General features: G+C 35.7%; 1 protein-coding gene across 1 annotated transcript; it reads right to left on the bottom strand.

The window, feature by feature from the left end:
- Window positions 1-3,004: 3,004 nt before the first annotated feature.
- LOC114270801 (ARM repeat superfamily protein) lies at window positions 3,005-6,588 on the bottom strand. Its single transcript, XM_028212391.2, has 2 exons — window positions 4,672-6,588; window positions 3,005-3,526 (listed from the first exon to the last, which is right to left on the bottom strand). The coding sequence occupies exons 1-2, from the start codon at window positions 5,971-5,973 to the stop codon at window positions 3,464-3,466; spliced, it is 1,365 nt and encodes a 454-aa protein (XP_028068192.1). The 5' UTR covers window positions 5,974-6,588; the 3' UTR covers window positions 3,005-3,463.
- Window positions 6,589-21,594: the final 15,006 nt, after the last annotated feature.

Raw genomic sequence — 21,594 nt, 5'->3', positions numbered from 1 at the left:
CAAAAAAAATTAATATATTATCACATCGTTAAAATTAAAAAAAGTTAATACAAAAAGTGAGACAAATCATCATATGACAAGAGAGGAGGAGAGACAAGAAAAACAAGGACTTTTTAACACTAAGTGACACAATTTGAAAAAAAAAAAGAGTGATTAGGAGGAACTAAGGGATCACAAGATAAACAAACAGACGTACCATACAGACAGACAAACAAACTACCCATTAAAGAGAACAACACAAGCATTCAATAACTCTGAACCTAAGTGCAAAAAATGGCAAAGCTATACTCTCTCTCATATACACAAGCAGAGGAGGGAGGGAGAGACAAAACTTGCTATTCCATGCCAGCTAATGCACACTAATAATAATAATAATAAGAAAAATAGTTAAGAGCACTAACAGTGGTATTCTAATAGCACCACTAATGATGTGGCAGTGAGTCCCGCCCACTATCTATGTCTTTTTTTTTTTTTTTTTTTTTTTGACATTCTCAATGCTTTAGTACTATTAGTAATCTTTTTTTAATGGTATGAATTATTGTTGTAATAATAATAATATATTAATTATTAAAGACAAAAAGGAAAGAAAGAGAGAGATAAAAGATATATGCAGCCCATATATACCAACTCCTTGCATCATCCTCTGGTGGGGTGGGGTTGGTTGTTGGATTGGCTGTCTGCTGGCTGGCTCTGCCTCCATGACATATATATCTTTGCATATTGTTTTCTGAAACAGATTCTTGTTTTGAATTTATTACTCTTAGTATAATATATATATATATATATTTTTTTTTAAAGAAACATAATTTCAACGTAGAGTAATGATATAAAATTTCATTGAATCTTCCTTAACTATTTGTGAATATCAACTTATCTCTCATATATGAAGGCATATTTATACAACTTTTTACTAGTATAATTGAAGAAATAAAAATATACATATTCATAAATGGAGTAACTTAATGTTCACCAATAGCCAAAGAATTTTGGCATAATTAACACTAAGATTTTTAGAAATCATGAATACAACTTCAAATTTAAAAGCCGTGTTTTGAAAACATAATTTTGAAAAACAACTCAAGTTTGAGAAAAGTAAAGTTCGAAACTAATTTATATTTTGAAAATTTGTTTAAAAATGAAGTGAATAGTGAATTCTTACGCATGCATGCCTTGATAGGACACAAAAACACAACTGGCGGATGATGAAATTACTTTACGCCAAAGACTGGCAGGTTCAAAAGACCCTACAATGGTCCATGCCATCATCATATTTGTACTCTTTCTTTCTTGGCCAAACATAATGAACCAATACTCCGTTAATTTGTGATACACGTCTCGTGAAACTGTTAAATAACTTGACATATATTGTTAAATTCATTCTTTAATAACTTAAACTTTTGAGATAATATCAAAAAAGAAATCTTGAGTTCAAATTTATCTCCTAACATTTAATATTTAGCCTCCGTTTGGCAAGAAAAAGCCCAGGCTTTTTTGGCTAAAATAGTCACAAAAAACAAAATAGGCTATTTTAACCACAAAAAACAAAACATCAAATCCAACTCATAATCATTACAATCCTCTCTCACAAAAAAAGTCAAAAAAGTCAAAAAGCCAAAAAACCCTTCCCAAACCAGGCTAAAATAGCCCAGGCTAAAAAAGCCAAAAAGCCAACCCACTTCCCAAACGGAGGCTATTTAGACATTTGAATTTAGCCTCCATCAAAATTTACAAATATAATATTTAGTCTGGCTATTTTAGTCAAAAAATCACTAAAAAAATCAAAAAGTCAACAACTCATACTAAAAAGTCAAAGATTTTCTTTTCTCTCTATTTTTTGCACATCTTTTCATAAAAAACTAAAAAGTGATCCCAAACATACTAATTTTTTTTAGCTCATATTTTAGCTAAATAACCAAAAAATTACTAAATTATCCTATTCCCAAACGAGGCCAATCTCCGTCAAAATTTACAAATTTATGAATATAGACACCTCCATAATTGAATTTAATTCTAGCCTTCTCTCACATTTTATGTGACCAAATTTTGTGTTCTTAATATTATTATTTACCCTTGCAGTCTTACTTTCTATAGGTTAACATCTCACGGTAACATATCTTGACTTTAAAAAACAATAATCATAAAATACACAGAAATTATACAAAATAATGTAAAAACTTTGGTAAAAATTTAAATATATATAAGGTCTCTGTCCATCCAGCCCCCTAATATATATGCGGTCACCCCCCTTCATAGTTTATACCACACCCACCCAAACACCATCTAATTAACAGAATCCGTAAGTGGCACTCCATCTCACATGAGGGCCACTCAAAAACCACAAAAAAGAAAAATCAATATAATATTACACTTAGCTATCAAAATTTATTCATTTTCACTCCTCCGGAGAGAGTGATTTGTATGATATTTTTTTTATAGTTAAGGACCCAAATGTTCAGTTCTAAAGTTGAGGGGGTAAAATGATAAATCAACAATAGTAGAGGCGGCAAAGTGTAATTAAGCCGCATTTTTTTCCAGCAAAATTTGGATTATCCATACAAAACATAACCCAAATCTTCATCAACCCAAAAAGAAAACATCAACAAAACACAAACACAAAAATTATAGTCATGCATGATTTTGTAAAACAATTTTGAAAGTATTCTAGAAAGACTTTTTAAAATTTAAAACTTTATTTAATTATATATTTTGAGAACAATTTTAGAGTTTGAAATGATTTAATTTAATTTATTTTTTTATTTTTTTATTTTTTTTATTTTTATAGTTGAATAGAAGAATATAAGAAAAAATAATTGATTAATGTGTATGATGTGAGAGAAAGAGAAGGCATAGAAAAAATGTGTAGAGTGTAAGAAAAAGAGCTGGCAAAAAGAAATGATTGATTAATGTACAATAGAACGAGAGGTAATTTTAAATTTTTTTATTTTTCAAAAATTTTTAACCAAACAAATTTTTGAGATTTTTTCTCAAAAATCATCTCTGGATATCAGCCACAAACAAGTATTATTGGCAAACCATTAGAAATCTTTTTTACAAGAAGAATTTGGGTCCATCCAAACAAAACCTAACCCAAATCATCTCATCAACAACCCCAAACCCACTCTTTTTTTTTCTCTCTCTCTCCTTCCAACAACAAAAATAATAGTCAAGCAAGAGCAAAACGAAAACCCCCAAAAAACCCTAGGCTAGTCAACAACCAAACAACTAATCAAAAAGGTCAGCTTCTTCTCCTCCCTAGCTTCCATCCACTAATTTATCACTTCTTTAAACACAAACTTTCACTAGCTTTCCACTAAATTATTAATTCTTTTAACACAAACTTCCAAATTTCTCAACCCTTCTGTACAAACCATCAAAAATATATCCTATATACAAACAACAACCAAAACACTTCCTAGTATACTAAATATTAGAGCCTAACCATCTCATATGAGATTACCTCTCTTCAAGGACTCGACGTAGAAGCTTCTTGTCTCGGTTCCCTCAAGTACCTAAGCAAAGTCTCTGCCTACAAAACCAACCAAATAACCATTAAAGAACGGTATCAAAATACATATCAAATACTAGCAATACGATAGTCTTAAATTTGAACATAGATGCAGCCAATAGATCAAAATTATACAAAAGAGTACAACATGTTATCATTAATTGCTATTTCCATATTTGGTTAATAGACAGTCAAAGACAGCTATGACTAACCACCATTCAGACTTTTAATCGGAATGAATCAATAAATTTGTTTGGTATTTCGAAATAAGTAAAAGAAATACTTCAAATTTGTATGCCGCCATCAAACAAAGTACATTTCATAATCAATTGTGAAATAATTCGATGTTTCACAAGAAATGAACAAATTTAAAGTTTCATGACCGAGAGTAAAATTGATAGATATTTTACTTCCTCCTTACCGCCTAACACGTCTAATAATTCAATTAGTAAGTACAATAATTTCAAAATGGCATAATTGCCATTTTTGAGCCAAGCAAACTATGCTTAGATCTTGAATTTGTCAAGATAAACAAAAAATTTAAGAAAAATTAAATTACTTGTACATATTTTATTACTTATTGGTAATTATCAAAGTTCTATCTTTCTCACTAATATATATTTGTTTTCATTCAAATTTCCTAATCAAAATTCTAGATCCAAACAAAGGACAGCCTAATCGATTTTCAATTCACAAGTCAGCACACTTGACACTATAATATAGCATACAAAACTCACTTGAAAGACACCCATTTGAAACCACCAAATGATGATGCAAATTAAGCTAACCCCAACTCCATAATTAAGGTAACATAGGCAAGAAACATAAGAAAGTATAATTGATTACCAAAAATAAAAGTAAAAAAAAAAAATTAGTTTCTTCTACTCCCCTTTCCCTTCACAAATTCAAGATCCAAACAAGAATTTCAATTTCACAAGTTACCAAAAACTTAACACTCTAATCTAGCACACAATACTCACTTGAAGATGGTAGACACTAGACACTCCATTTGAAAAACTACCAAATGATAATGCAAAGTAACCCAATCAACTCCATAATCAAGCTAATATAAGCAAGCAACAAACACATAATCATTCATATAAATAACAGTATCGAGACATGTATCAGTATCGGTATCAGAAGTTCAAAATCAATAAAAATGTCACCTTGTGCTTGGCTTTAGCAGTCCCGGTCTGCGAAAGAGCGGCCAAGGGGGGAATTCCACCTTCCCTAACAAGCAAACCCCTATTCCTCACACTATCCCCACACAACTGCAACAATGTCAACACAGCAAACTCCTTCCCCTTGGTGGACCCATCTTCAATCGCCTCAACAAGAGCAGGAATCCCACCTTCCTCCACAATCCCCTCCCTCCCTTCCTCAATCACCGCCAAGCTACTCAACACCACCGTGGCCTTCTCCGCCATCCCAATTCCTTGCTCCGCCACCAGCCCCACCAGCGGCCTCACCGCTCCCGCCTTCACCGCCCTCTCCTTATTCACCTTCACATTACACAACTTATAAAGCGTTGTCAATGCGTCCTTCTTCCCCCGATTCGACCCGTTTATCAGCAGCGAAACCAGGGGTGGAATCGCTCCGCACGCTCCGATCGACATCTTGTTATCATCGATCAAAGACAAATTGAGCAGAGCGCAAGCAGCGTTCTGCTTCGAAACCTCGGTCCCCGTTTTCAGTACGTAAATTAGGGATTTAATTGCTCCGGCATTGGTGATCAGAGGCTTGTTCTCTTCGTGGAGAGAGAGATTCAATAAAGCTGTCACCGCGTGTTCTTGAGTCCACGGATCGGTGCATTTTAGCAGAGGGATTAAAGCCGGAACCGCCCCGGATTCCCCGATCAGAGCGCGGTTGTCGGACCGGTTTTTCGCGAGGAGTCTGAGTTTCGCGGCCGCGGACCGTTTCACGGCGATCGACGGCGATTGGAGACCGTCGATGCAGATCTTGACCGTCGGTTGGAGATCCTCCGGCGATATACTCTCGATAATCTCGGTAGAGAACGTTTCGCGTTCAAGAAAACCGGTACATGGCTCTATCTCGGGTTCCGGGTTCGGATCCGGTTTGATTTCCGAAATCGGAATCGTGGCGAGTCGCTGTAACTCGCCGGAGATATCACTGCTACAAGCCGAGTACTCGCTGAAGGCTTGAGAGAGATCGAGGAATTCGTCGGAAGACGAGGAAGAGGACTTCGCCGAGTTACTAGGCCGAGCGGCGAGTTCGCCGAGTCGCATGTCGATGACGGAGTCGGTGAGGTTCTCGGAGACCGACTTATCGACGGTCGAGCCGGGGAAGGAGTAGCTATGGTCGGTTTTATAGAAGTTGGACCGGATGGTTCGCATGGACCGGCCCAGAGACCTCTGAATCCTGGTGGAGGAGAGAGAAGATGGACTGTAGAAGGGTCGCGTTGTGGGAAAGCAACTTGAATTGGAGTGAGAATCTTGCAGAGAAACCATTGCTGACACCACAAGCAAAGCACAAAGCTCAAAGCTCAAAGCTCAAATATCTATCTATATGTGAAGATAGAGACTGGGTTCAAGAAACTTTCATGGTAAGAGTGAGAACAGAGACTGATCAAAATTGAATCTTGATCCTCTCCATTTTGGGTTTATATGATCTTGGTTGAAGAAATTGTGTTGGTGAAAGAACAATGGAAGGTGAAGAGAGCTTTGGAGGTTGGGATTAATGGTGGATTTTAGAGAAGAGGAATGAATAATAGATAGGATTAAGGTATATATAGAAAAGTGGATTTGGTTTGTTTGGTGGCTTTTTTTTTGTTTTGAGGTAAGGCTAGAGTGACGAGATTGGGAAGTCAACCAAGGTGACGAACCATTGAAAAACACAAAAAAATTAAGGACAAATTACAAATACTTTTGATAAAAATATAAATCCTCTCTGAGATTTGAAAAATTATAAATTGTCTCTTGAAGATCAAATTTTCATAACAAAAGAGAAATTAAGGGAGAGTCTGTATGAAAATAAAAATTTTAGGAAGCAATTTATTATAAAAATATAAACCTCAAGGAATGAAATGTAATTTTTCAAATCTCAAGAGAAAATTTATATTTTCATCAAATCTCAAAAGAGTATTTGTAATTTATCCAAAAATTAAGGAGAGAAGAGGATAGTGTTGGTTTTTAAGTTGGGACCCACCCACTGGTAGGAATGGTGCTGATGTTCACACCGGTTGCTGTTGGCGGTGACGCTGGCTTGGCCTTTTAGTTTGGTTGATTGGGACATTGGGACTGTCGGCGTTGCCGATGAGACGTCGTCATTCTAAGAGTGAGAGTGAAATTACTCTAATGTCCTCTAATAAAAGTTTGAGAGATAAGTGTGCTTAGGCCTCATTTGGGGAGTGACTATTTTAGTCAAAAAATTAAAAAGTTAACTAAAACTAGTCACATTACTTCTCTATTTTTTTGTACATCTTTTTATAAAAAGTCAAAAAATTACAAAAATAGTCTGTTCCTAAACGAGGCCTTAACCTTATTTCGGCAACTCGGTTGAGCATTCGTTTGGCAATGATTTTTTTAGTTAAATTTTTAATTTTATAAATTTTTTAGTTTGAAATTTTTTTGTTTGTTTGATATTTTTTATTGGCTTTTTAGCTTTAGAATGATAGATTTTTTTTTGTCTTTTTGTAATTTTTTTGACTTTTTTTGTCATTTTGTGATTATTTAGCCAAAAATGAAAACCAAATACCACCTAAAAATCGTTTTTTAAGCGTTTTAGTATTTTTTAATAATTTTTTAATTTTTTTGCTAAAATATGGTATAAAAAAAATTTAATATGTTTGAAATGATTTTTTAATTTTTTACCAAAACATATATAAAAAGTAGAGAGATTTTTTTTTGACTTTTTTATATAGATTATTGACTTTTTAAATTTTTTTTTGTAACTTTTTGACTCTTAAGTTAAAAAGTATGTTACCAAATGAGGCCTTAATATTTTTTTAGTCATATCACTTTTTTATATTTTTATATAATTTTAAAAAAAAATTAAAAAATTAACTTTTAACTTACTTCTCAAAACAAATTTTAGCATTAACCTTTTTATTTTTTAATTTTTTTATATATATTTCACTTTTTAAGCCCTTAAAAAAAATACTAAAAATTATCACATTATTTTTCTATTTTATTTTTAAATTTTTTTATAAAAAATTAAAAAATAAATTAAAGTAGTCAATTCGCAAATACTCCTTAAAATTATTTTGTGTAAATGGAAAATTGAATTATTTTTTTGAAAAAACAAATCATTGATAATAATTTAACTTTTTAACTTTATCACTTTTTTAGTTAAAAATAATTTATTGGATAAAAACAAACTGATAAAAAAAATAAAAAAGTTACTTGTTTTTTTGCATATTCCAAAGTTTTTTTTAGCTAATTCAGGATCGTTTGAGAATAAATTTTTTTTTAGTGACTTTTTATTTTTTTTAAACTAAAATATGAGATGAAAAAAATTAATATGATTAGAATGATTTTTAAAATTTTTATGAAAAAGATATACAAAAAATAGAGTGAATATAGATATTTGATTTTTTTGATATTTGTTGACTTTTTAAATTTTTTAGTAAATTTTTAATTTTTAAACTAAAATCTCATATTGCCGAAAAATTCAAAAAAAAATTCTTTATCAGAAATTTTAAAAAATATAAAAAATCACTCAATTTTCTCACTTACTAAAATACTAAAAATACTCAACTTTACTGTGTTTGGCAAATGGATTTCCAGGCTTTTTTGGCTATTTTAGCCACAAAAAACAAAATAGGCTATTTTAGCCATAACAAACAAAACATCACATCCAATCCATAATCATTACATTCTTCTCTCATAAAAAAACTCAAAAAAGCTAAAAAGCCAAAAAGCCCTTCCCAAACCAAGCTTTTAAGCCCAGGCTAAAATAGCCAAAAAAACTAAAAATCCAAAAAGCCAACCCACTTCCCAAACGGAGGCTAAATGCAAATAGTTTTAGATTCTCAAAAAAAAGTTTTAAAAAAATTATAAACTACTAAAAAGTCAACTCTAAACCACCTCTAAGCATACCTAAATGAATGATTTTTTAAAAAATTTATTTAGCAAAATAGATATTTTTTTTTTTTTAACTAATAAATTGTCAAAAGAATGTGTAAGAACAAACGAAATGTGTAAGAACAAACGAAAAGGAGGGACATTGCTCTACACCACTACACCACTAATTGTTATATATGTATTGTGTTGTTTTATAAAAATAAAAATAAAAACATAAAAATGGTGGGTACATTATTTTCACCAATAATATTATTGAAAAATTGCATTTTAGTCAAGTAATGAAAAAATATTTTTATTTTTACAATGTTGAAGTGTTTTATGCGTATGGTTACAAGTTTATGTGCTTGGTGTTAGTCTTTCATGTGTGTTAGAATTACACATTAATGTAATTAATTTATAAATGTTCCACTTATTTATAATTTGTCCAATAATGTTTAAGTTATGGTGTCCAGGATTTACTTATTTTGGTGTTTTCAATTTATTTTTTTATTTTTTTAATTCATCTACGCAAGATAGATCGAAAACATAAAAAGATTTAACATAATTTAAAACAAAAGTCACTAAATGAACTTATATAATTTATTTGTTTTCAAAAGAAATATTTTTAGATTTGGAGTTTCTTACATTATCTTATTTGAATCACAATTATTTTATTTGTGTCATATCATCTCTCTACTATATTACTTCAATCTTAATTCACATTTTATATTTTTTATAAATTAAAAAAATAAAAAGTATACTAATCTAACATTTTTTAACCAATTCTCTTGCATTTCTAAGGGCATCTGTAACGGTGTATCAAATATTTCACCAAATCTGAATAAAAATTTGAGAAATTCCTATATCTAATATCTAATGCTCCAACAATGAATTTTTGGCCATCAGCAAAATGCTGGTCGACGGGCAAGTGTAATCCGAAAAATCAGTACACAACCATCAAAGAGTGAAGATGGAAGCAGTGAAGAATTACAAAGGTCGGTACAGATTATAGGCACAAAACACAGCTTACTTCTATGCTGTATTCACTTCATATGCAACATGTTTGAGAGGAGCACTGAAACAAAAAGAGAGTAGCAAAATAAGCAATTAAGTATAAATTGGTTGGATACACCCAAAGGTTCTGTATCAAGAAGATGAACTCTGGCTTGGCTTGCTTGGATAATCGCCCTTTTAGTATACAACAGTTACTAATGCTCTGTTTTCAATTTCAGAATCAGTTTTCGTTTTTTTTTTTTTTTAAATATATAAATTTGTTTAACAAAAATAAACACTAAAAATATGTTTTTGAAGTTTTAGAAATTATTTTTGCCCTAAAAAACGATAAAACCGTATGAAACCCATGATTTTTTTATTTTTTATTTTTTTCATTTCAATTTGTTCACGGAAAAAAGTTCCCCCCCCCCCACCCCCCAAGAAACAAATTCTGAAAACCAAAGAGCCTAAACATTTCTGCATCTAAACAACGGCTACTTGAAAATAAATTAAAATTTTGACTTGGCGATTACCAAAATATGAAAAATCTAAAACTTCTGTTGCGTTTCATCTCATTCAGTTAGGTTTTACACGGGAAAGAAATAAATTTTCTCGTATAATCTTGTTGATCAAGTTTGCGCTCCTCCGTACGTCGTTGCTTTATCACCTGAAAACACAAATGTGAGCTAGCCGGTGGGTGTGTGCCGGAAACCTCTCCGATGCCTAAGTCAGTAAGCTTGACAAATAGACAAAAGCTCTGTGTATTCAGAAAGCAAAGTTGTGTTATCTCTCTAAAGGTGATGTTTGTGAACTTTTATAGGTTTCGTGTGGCACAATCCTAGTAGGATTTCTACTCCTCCATGCAGAGTCCTCCTAGGATTCATACTCCTGAAAGATAATGCTTATCCTTCAACACCCCTCACTGCTTAAACCAAGTGAGATGGTTTTTATCATGGCCGAACTCCAATATGACCGAAGTAATCATGGTTATGCTGAGCTGCAGAGTAGGCCGAACTATCCTTAGTTCGGTTCTTCCTTTCGCTATACCTTATCTCGGTTCTCTAATGTACACACCATGGTGTGATCAGACCGAGCTACCGAATAGTAAGGTTCTGACCGTTCTAACCAAGATACGCCATGACCGGACTAACTTCAAAGTGTCTTTAGACCGGACTAACATCAAGTCTCCTCCGGGCCGGACTAGCTTCGGGGCTCTTGGACCGGACTAACTTTAAAGCCTTTTTACTCAGCCCTTTGTATTGCGGCTCATGATGGCCCATTACCCAGCTCAGCCCAATTTTTATATAAATTACTCTCTCAGGTTTCATCTTTCTTTGTGGTCTCATCTTCTATCAACTCCACATTGGCAGGAGTATCATGGTTCTGTTCCTTAGGCAATGAGAGAATGGTGTGTAATATTAGGGATCATGAAAAAAATATTATAAAAATGATCATGAAAAATTCTCCACTTTTAGATTATTCATATAATAAAACACTACACACTAATGAAGAAATAAAAAATCTTCATAATAAATTTTATGATATATTTTTCATATTGCTAACATTGTTGGAGAATGATTCCTAAAGTTGCTCTTTTGTTTCGACACATTGATAGGTGAGTTCAAATATTGTATCACGAGCTTCTTTGATATCTTCTACTTCGTCTAGATAAGTCTTTCCCACAGTCAGGCTTGGCCCAACGCGTAGTGAATTTTAGCCTTGAGAAATTAAAGTTGGACTTGGCCTGTTGGACTTGGCCTCTGCAGTGTCTGCTTCTGGTAAAGATTTACGAGAATAGTCAGGGTCAGAGTCAGGTAAGGTCAGAGAATGAAAGCTTAGAGAAGGTAGCGGACACGTGTTTGCCAACTGGATTTCGTTACCGGTGGATCCGGTGGAGGCTTTATATTCGAGTGCTTTGTCGCCCGCCGTTCGATCAGCATCAGACGGTGAATGAGCTTTATTGGGGATCGAGCCAAAATCAAACTGGTTGGCGCTTTTTTCACCTGTAGTGTCGGTAAGTGGGTATACTGGTGAACCTCAGTGTTCTCGGATTTCAAGAAATTTAAGACCACACACTTGAAACAGAAAAGCCTCTGCATATACATAGGCCCTACCAAATTAAAGTAACATAATACCGCTCGCAGTGACTTTTTCACTTTTATTTTTTTAGTATTTATTTTTTTCTAAAAATTATAAATACAAAATTAGTTTAAAATACAAATTATTATTTTAAAAACTATAAATATTATCTCATGAAATTTTTTTATCAAGTAAAATTAATTATAAATAAATAAATTTTTTAACCATTATTTTTACATAATAATAAAATTATCTGAATTTAGAATTAGACAAACATCCACCTAATCTATCAAAATCCAATGACCTGAACAAATTCATTACATAATTGACCATTTGAATGATCCAAGTGAATGGATACGTGTGTTTTTTTTTTTTTCAATCCGTCTAAGTTTAGGTTTAGGGTGATACTATCCAAGTCAATTTGTCAAACCTCCTAAGAATATGATGTTATACTTCTATGTTTTGTGTGTTAAAATAAAATAAAATAAAAAAATTTATATTTATATTAGCCTACTTTGAAAAGTGCTAAATAAACTGATTTATTTATTTATTTATTATAAAAAGACAAATAAAAGTTAGAGAGTGATGTAACCCAAATAAATTAAAAAAAAAAAAAAAAAGTAAATAATCTGACTTATAAGTAGCTCAGATGCCAATATGTGCTATGTATGAAATATGAAAGTAAACCTATATTTTTTATTATAAAAATTGAACAATAAAAAATTTTAGATATAAAATAATAAAAAATTACTGAAAAATAATTTAAAAAATGCCCAAAACATCAAATCTTGAATCCAATCTGTATCTATCTGCCAACCAACACTGCTTACTCAATCTACATTTGCTAATTAAGCAGACGAATGTTGATTAATTTTTTTTTACTCCATCTAAGTTCGGACGGATAGAGGATGAGAGGTCACTCAACTTAACTCGAATCATGAGCACCCTTACTTGAATTGTTAATTAAACTATATTTCTGAAATCATTAAAAATTGACAATTGACTTAATAATTTATGTAATTAAAAACTTAAAAGGTTGGAATGTAATTTTGAAAATTACATAAAGCGATCTGTATTTTAAGGATATGTTTATAATTTATCCTTATATATATTTTTTTTAATATTTCTATTTGAAAAATAACTCTTAAGTAGAAAATTATGGCTTAAAATTTTGTGATAGGTAGGATTGTTTGATACAATTTATAAAAATATTTATAATTCTTTTTTTTAATTTTAGAAATTAATTTCAAAGTGTATGGTAGAGTTTTTAGTTACCACCTACGAGATAAAAATAATACAAATGGGTAAATTACACTTTGTCCCATTTTTGTTTAATCATTTTTTCTCTTTGGTTCTTAATATATATATATATATATATATTTACGCTTTGACCCTTTATGTTTATAATTTTTCTCAATTCACTCTAAAAACTAACTAATGTCCAAAATTAGACAGAGAATAAAATATTGACTATCACTTAGAATAAAAATATTTTATTATATATAACTCACACCTTTGACACAAATCTAAATTTAAATATATCAATATATTTTATATGTTGAATGGTGATTAATGTGACATTTTTTTGTCTAATTTTGAACATAAATTAGCTTTGGGAGTAAGTTGAAAAAAAAAAAAAAAAAACCTACAATAGCCAAAGTGAGAATATGGTTAAATAAAAAAGGGGCAAAGTATAATTTATGCAATTTAAATAAATTGAAAAAAATTAATTATTATGAAGCCAACTTAGAAGTGCTTTAATTTTTATTTTTATATTATCAATTCTCAATTTGATAGAAGCTCGACTAAACACTCCCACAGTCAGAAGTAATTTTAAAATTAAGGGGAAACTACATATAGATAGGAGAAGAAAAAAATAATTACCAATAAATGAAGAGATGCGAGTGACATTTGCACCTCTACAACATTTTATTTACACCCCACCCCATACACACTTGCACCCCTCATATATTCATAACAGTGGTGATTAAGAGCTCTAAAAACAGAGCTCTAATAAGAGCACCAGTGACGTGGCAATCTAAAAAAAAAAACACAAAACAAAGGCTAAAACATCAAATCACACACTAGGGCCCACAGGTTAGAGCTCTTCTAAAGCTCACAATTTAAAGGTCTAAAGCATTTTTCTATTGGTAATTTTCCCCCCTTTCCCCTACCTATATTTAGTTCTCCTTAAATTTAAAACGTAGGAGTCAAATTCTCATCATTATAACTAAGCCACACAAAGTTTAAAGGAGACTTATATGTAAGTTTTAATAGGTGAATTTATTATTCAATAGATCATGTGTAAATTAATGATATTTTTCATCAAATATTAATAAAAAAATGTCACTAATTATTAATTTTTAGTGACAAATTGAAAATTTTGTTACAAAAATGTCACTAATTATAAGTTTTAGTGACAGTTTTAAAAAATCATTACAAAAAAAGTCACTAATTTTTAACTTGTAGCGACGGTTTGAAAATTTTGTCACAGAATAACGTCACTAATTATAAGTTTTAGTGATAATTTACAAAAATTGTGACAAAAAAAAGTCACTAATTGTCAATTTTTAATGACGTACGTAAAAAATGTTACAAAAAATTATTTTTCGATGTAATTTTATTGGATGTGGGGAGGCTGATGTGCGACAAAATTGGCCCATTTTGGGGCCCATTTTGATAATGTCAACCGTTCACATTTTAGAATATATCAAGTAGAACATGCCAGCAAGAAATCAAATTAATCGGGTATCGTTTATCCATTCATCCATTCACATTTATATCTACAAAAATAAATAATAATTGTGATTTAAAGTATTAAAATGAATACAAATGTGTGTGGATGAATTGGTAAACGATATCCGATTAACTTAGATTTTTGCAAGCATGTTTTACGTGATATATTCTAAAATGTGAACGGTTCGGATTATCAAAATAGGCCCCAAAATGAGCCCATTATGCCGCACAACAACCACTGCTGCGCAACCCACATAACAACATCCTCACTTCCAATTTTATTAGGACTTATCTTTAATACAATTTGATAGAAATTAAGATCCAACTATCAGGACTTATTGATAGTTTATCCTTACAAATATCCAATGTCTATTACGTTATTTTAAAAAAAAATCTCGAATATCTATAACTTAAATAAATTAAAAACATATGAACAAATTATAAATATCCAATGCCTATCACGTTATTAAAAAATAAAAATAAAAAATCACAAGTCTTATTCCTACAATTTACCTATGCATATCCATCACCCACAATTCACTCAATCAGATGTCTATTACGTAAAATTTAATAATATCTATAACTTAAATAAATTAAATAAATATCACTATCAATTAAATAAATTAATAAAAAAACACAAGTCCACACAAAGACACCATTATGTGTTTATTTTGTAAATCAAAAAAATCTTAAAATAAATCTAACAATAAATCCAAATAGAATTCTCTTTTTCCTTTGTGCTTTTTTTTTTCTTTTTCATGTACAACAATAATTTGATTACGTTATCTTTGTTTACTTTAAAATTATTGTGTTATAATTTTCTTTAACGGATGTTTTAATAGAGAAGGAGCATGAAATCCATTCTCTGTGGATTGAACTTGAGCAAGAGCGGATGACTTCAAATTTAACGGTACAAGAGCATATGTTACATAAAGAGTGTAGGGGGGTTTGAGGTTAGGAAGATGATTAGAGAGGCAAAACTATGCTAATGGTTCAAGAGTGGTGGAATGGCTGAAGAATAAGCAGCAGTAATTGTTTGGGAGTTAGAGAGTGTGTAACTGAGTGAGGGTGAAGCAAGTAGCTCAAGAAGAAATGTATGACAGTACCAAAATAGGCAGTATCTCCCCTAAATCCCCAAAATTCCTCCATTTGAACCTTGGAAAATGGGTCCTATTTATAGGCTTTTCCTTGGTACCAAAAGGGCACCAAGTGGCCAAATAGAGAGAAGACATGTGTCCTAGAGAATCACATGGAATATTCTACCTTGAACCACCAGACTGAAGATGCCACTTGTCCCTCTACATGTACTGTGTACTATCTGTTTGCCTCCGCAACTACCCTTTTGAGCCTCAACAAGTGTAGTTGCGATGGGAGTGTTTGGCGCTGCAGCTCTCTTTTGAGCCTCAACAAGTGTAGTTGCAGCGGAAGTGTTTGCCTCTACATTGCTTTCTCAGCCTAAACCTCAGCAAGTGCACTTGCAGCGGTGAACCTTGCCGCTGCACTTGCCTTCTCAGTTCTATTTGGTCAGTACATGCATTCTCAGGACCCCATTAGCCTGCTGTCGGCTATGTTCGTGTTCACCTCAGCGAAGCCTCCACCCTTAGCCACCTAACCACAAACTCCCCAGCTTTCCAGGGCGAAGGCCATAGCCAAGCCTGCTATCAGCCATGTTGTGCCTTAGTACGAAGCTCAAGGGGGCTTCCTTAGTCCTGCTTGTGCGACTAAGGCAAATCCATGACCTAGGTAATGGAAAGGGAGTCCCTTATACTCGGGCTACCCTGCTCCCATCTTCGCAAGATCGCCTAGGTAAATTGGTGTTTCTGGGCCTGCTATCAGCTCCAACCAGTAAGTCTTGGGGCTCCAACCAGTAAGTCTGGTGTTTTTTCTTTCCCTCAGCAACTCCAGATGGCTGTGGTACCGATATTATTTAGGATGGCGACGCTGGGGCGAAGTGCCTCCGTAACTTGGCCGTCGCAGGTATTGCCTCTGCAACTTAGTTGCGTTGGTTTTTCTTTCCCTCAACAACTTTGAATAGTGGCGGAATCGAAAATATTAGGAACAGCGGCGTTGAGGTAAAGTGCCTCAACAACTTTCTCGCTGCATGTGTTGCCTCTACAACTTTACTTGGGCATTTTCCTTCGTGGAGTCCATTTGGACCCTTAGCGGGTTGGACCTGTTTCGGCCTATTATTGGCACACTTCCTCTGGGCTTTAGCCCATGCTCTTTCAGTTATTCCTGGTCGCCTTAAAGGGGCGACCCTAGCACTTAGGCCCATACTTAATTTGGGGCTTAATTTTTGACCCTCTACATTTGCCCCTGCGCGTGTGGAGGACGCGCTTCTTGTTTCCCGCGCGTGCATGACGTCAGCAAGTAACCCAAGAGTTGCGTTGATTGGGTCAGAAGTTGCGTCGGCTCTGAGAAGGTGCCCCCTTTGACTAATGGGTCATAATGGACCTAAAGACACGTGTTGGCGCCCTTTTGTTGCTTTCTCTATAAATAGTGCCTCTAGGGTCTATTAGCCCCCCACTTCCGCCACAACACTCTTTCTTGTCTTCTTCTCTTCCTTGCCCCCACCTTTCAAAGTCTTCTTTACTTTTCTTTATTCTTCCTCATGGCCAGCACAAGGTTTCATCTTAACAGGGTTTCCCCACCCCCTACTGCGTAAAGAAGGGCCCTATACTTCGGAGGGCTAGCTAACCCCTTTTCGAAGGCAATTGGCTCCTTCATCCCTAATGCCTCCCTCTGGAGGAGCCTCTACTCTCTTTTGGTGAGGCTACTTTGGACGATGCTGACATGGAAAACCCAGTCTCCGTGCTACGGTTTCACGTAGAGCTTGGCGACTTTCCCCATTCATACATCTACTACTTTACTCATTCGGGCTCTCTAGCAGACTGGTCCCTCTGGGTTGATAACATCATTGTAAATGGTGGCTTCAGACAGCGCTTGAGGGATGTTCATCTCTTCAATGTCGTTTTGATTTCGAGGGAGTTGTCAATGCGTAAGGTACAGACCAACATTGATATGGTTGTCTCCCACTAGAGTCGTGACACTCACACATTTGCCTTGGCATGGGGGGAGATAACTCCAACCCTCAAAGATGTTGCCGTCCTTCTACGCTTAAGTACCCGTGGAGACCACCCATTCGATCTAGTGTCCCTGATTTCTACAGAACAAGTTACTGCCACCGCCTTCTAAAGCAACATTGATATGGTTGTCTCCCACTAGAGTCGTGACACTCACACATTTGCCTTGGCATGGGGGGAGATAACTCCAACCCTCAAAGATGTTGTCGTCCTTCTACGCTTAAGTACCCGTGGAGACCACCCATTCGATCTAGTGTCCCTGATTTCTGCAGAACAAGTTACTGCCACCGCCTTCTAAAGTGTCTTTCAAGAGGAATGAAAGTATGGCTTCTGGTACGATCTTAAGACTAGGGAATTGCTCCAAGAGAGGCCTAAGAGGGACAAGACCACCTACCTTTCCTAGCTGAAACATTTCTTCAGGGACCTACAATCGGTTGTAGGTGACATTACAGAGGAGAGCCGCAACTCCATAGTTGGGCTGGGCTACCGCGGCTACTTATACCTGGCTGCCTTTGTCAGTTATTTCATCTCTTTTTTTGTTCTTCCCAGTAACCCTGTTGAGAGTATCAATCCTTTGGTGTTCCCTTTGGTTGTTAAACTTTGCAGTGGCAGTCAGATCCCTCTGCCCCCCCTTCTTGGAGAACTTATACTTCCGCCTTGACCTTATTCACTCGGACATGGAGAGGTCCATGGACCGCTATGATGTATGGAACTTTGTACACACTTAGTTCCTAACCACCTTCTTCTACTAGCGATTCCTTTCTTCACTGATGAAGTCCTTGATGTAGAGGGTCGTCCTGTTCTAGATGCAGAGGGTCGACCTATCACAAGACAAGTGCGCCAATCTCTCTCTCGCATCTCTCAGTGGTTTGGTCTTGGCACCAACAGACCCTTCATGGATTACGTCGATCGCATGGAGGAGTGTGTGTTCTGTCCTTTTACACAACTTCTTCCAGGAATTTCTGTTGTCCCGTTTTATTTCTCAGAGGCTCGTCATGTTGATTTCTCCCTTGATAGCGTCCAAACTAACTCCCTTCTACTGGCTGCCATGATACACCCCGGGTTTCTGCCCGTATGGAATGAGGAGGGCATGTCCAGTGTTGTCTACTGACCAGATAGGGTCCTTAAGTAATTCGGCATGGACCAGGGCATTCCCCATGCCCCTCCACCTTAGACAGATTTTCATCAGAACTTCCAGAGAGTTTGCTCGTGACTACACCGCCTTACTCGTGGAGGGTGTAAGACAGTTGCCTTCACTTGGACGAGAAGGTGTTTTTACTCCCAGCAACAGGCTATTCTGGCACCGCAACCTCAACTCTTTTTTCAACTTGCAACAGTACTCCCGTTGTCCCTGCGATGAAATCCATTCTGCAGCCTAACTTATCCCTTCGTCTCCCCTCTGGTCGAGGGAAACAGACTAGTATATTTTCTGTTTCAAGCTTCTGTCCCTACCTACAATAGAGGAGCCTTATCCATCTGAGGCAATGTCTATCCAACCCCTGCAAGTTGCTCTTCCCTCGATTGGTGTAACAGTACGCATGACCCGTTCTAGACTAAGGGCAGCCTAAGAAGCAGCGACATCAATTGATGAGGCACGTGCCTCATCAAGTTGGAAGAGACTCCGAAAGGTATCCATACTTAGAAAATATTTTGCATTACTTCCATGGGCTTTTTACATTAATTTTAATAATCATATGATCTTTTTTTTCTTTTTAGGGCCCATTGGCCATACCACCTTCGGGCCCCGGAGGTTCTTCTACTGCCATCGAAATTTCCTTAGATTCAGACGACGACGACGACGACGACCTTCCCATTGCTTCAAGGGTCACAAGATTCAGAACCCGTAGAATGGTACTTCCAGATGTTGAGGAAGGACCAAATGCTGAGGCCAAACTAACTATTGAGGCTGAGCCAGTTGCTGAGGCTGTAGAAAATGAACAAGTCCCCCCTGCTGTGGAAGTTACAGCGGGTGATATAGTTGCTGAGGGTGCAGAACCTCCAAACCTTGCTGATTCTGTCCACTCTGACCGTTCCTCTGTCGGTGGAGATAATTTTATTCTAGAGACTCCTAGAGAGGATCGTGGCGTAAGAAAGCCACTAAAAGTTGTACCACCCCATCTAGGAGTTGCATCTGGGGGTTTTTCCCAGTCCACTAAGTCTCCACTGGTTCCACAGACCCCACTTCCCAATATTCAAGTTGTTGAGGGAGGTGCAGATGCAACGGCCGTTCCTATTGTAGGCCCCCAAAATTTGGCCCAATTTGCAGAGGCAACTACTAACCTGGTTACTCATGGTACCACTGCCGTTGTTGATGCTTCTGACCCAGTTACCTCAGCAACTTCTAAGCAGTTAGCTGACCTATATCCTACTCACTTCCCTAAGGTGTTAGCTAACCTTGGGGGATCATGAGACTTTTATGTGGGCATGGACACCACTGTTGTGCCAAATTTAAATGTTGAGGATTATAATATGGACGACCTCTTTTCGGAGTGACATGATGGTGCAGACAACTTTGGCCTTTCTTACGAGCCAGTTTGCCCGACCGCCACCTAGCATCTACCCACTCCAATGCTGCTGGGCAATCATCTTTAGGGAAGGTGCGTCGCTCTCAGACCTTTGGTCGCTCTACCAGTCTCTCTCCAGTAATTGAAGCTGGCTACAGTGTGAGAGAGTCCCCTCAGTCCTCAGGGAAAGTTTCTTTTCTAAATTATTGGGTCTCCTCCAAAGCTGCTCCCACTCTTGCCTGCATCCAAGCGCTGCATCCGGGTACCTTTACTGCTTTTAACGTTCTTGGATCTATGGTGCAAATAGCGCTGCTGGAGTGACTTGCCAGCTTCATGCACGACCTTGCTGCTAAAAAGATTCTAACAACTCTTAGCAAGTTCATGGAAAGTGCTAAGGCCAACCTGAGCGGCTTTGAGAGGAACGTTTTGGACCTATCGTGGATGAGGGATAGACTTCAGGCAGTCGATGGTTTCCTTGAGCATGCAGACAATGTGGCGATGACTGCATCATTGGAGTTGACTATCAAGGAGTGTGAGGGTGCCTTGGAGCAGCATTGGCAGAACCTGGCTCGGTTTAAAGAGAAAGACTCTACGCTGGTTGCCCAGCTGCCTAGGGATGTGATGCTGATGGACTCCCTCATAAAGGGTTTGATTTGATTTAGTGTGACTCTGTTATGGCTCATTTTGTTTGTACTTTGCTATCTTTTTTAATTCTCCTTTGCCTTTTGAACATTGTAATCATGCTATGGAAAACTTTGATGTTTATGAGAAGCAAAGATATTAAGTCTTACTTCATTGCATTTTTTTATTACCTTTACATATCTTCTAAGGCTGAACAAAACTCTTGCTATGAACGGAACTCCGCCATGACTAAGTCGTTACAAGGCTAAAATTTCACTAAGTATGAACAACTTTCCTTGCACTAAGTGTTTACAAGGGTAACGAGTTTACTAAATGTATGCCATTTTCTTTACACTTTACTTTGGAAGTATTAACAAAGAAACTTATAACTCTTTTTTTTTTTTTTTTTGGGGACAAAAGAAATTAAAGAAAATACTCTTTGACATACTTGGCGTTGATAGGGCCAGTTCTGAACCCATCATCTACTCTTGTCAACTTGTAGTACCCGCTGCTGCTTGCCTTAGCAACTTTGTAGGGGCCTTCCCATCTAGGTGAGAACTTGGGGATTAGTTGCCCCCGCATGATTGCATCCACTGTTTTCCATACCAAGTCCCCCTCATTGAACTCCCTGTGTTAAACAAATTGATTGTAAGCTCGAGCTATGGATTGATGATACTTTTCCATAGCCCGTTAGGCCCAATCTATTCTTTCTCCAGCTGTCTCTATGTCATTCTTTCTATTGTATGGAACTAAGTGTGCTGACATAGCCATTCTTGCTGAGGGTATTTCTAACTTAACTGGTAACACGGTTTCAGACCCGTATACTAGGGAAAATGGGGTTGCCTGAGTTGGCCTTCTCTTTGATGTTCTATACGCCCAGAGTGCTATATAGAGTTGTTCAGACCATGTGCCCCCTGCTTTATCCATCATTTTACTCAATATTCGGATGAGAGTTTTGTTGGTTGCCTCAGCTTGTCCGTTCCCTTGAGGATAGTATGGACTAGACTTGTGGTGCTTAATCTGGTAGACATCTAGCAGTTTTCCTACATGGC

Source organism: Camellia sinensis, chromosome 9 (genome assembly GCF_055761805.1).
Source record: "Camellia sinensis isolate YWXY chromosome 9, ASM5576180v1, whole genome shotgun sequence".
NCBI classification, from domain to species: domain Eukaryota; kingdom Viridiplantae; phylum Streptophyta; class Magnoliopsida; order Ericales; family Theaceae; genus Camellia; species Camellia sinensis.
This window is presented reverse-complemented; position numbering and strand designations above follow the sequence as displayed.

What these genes read in the sequence shown, in the direction of transcription:
- LOC114270801 (XM_028212391.2), bottom strand. Translation starts at nt 5,973, where the DNA reads ATGGTTTCTCTGCAAGATTCTCACTCCAATTCAAGTTGCTTTCCCACA. An exon ending in CTGCTAAAGCCAAGCACAAG is followed by an intron (nt 3,527 to 4,671) that starts GTGACATTTTTA and finishes TTGGTTTTGTAG; the next exon opens with GCAGAGACTTTGCTTAGGTA.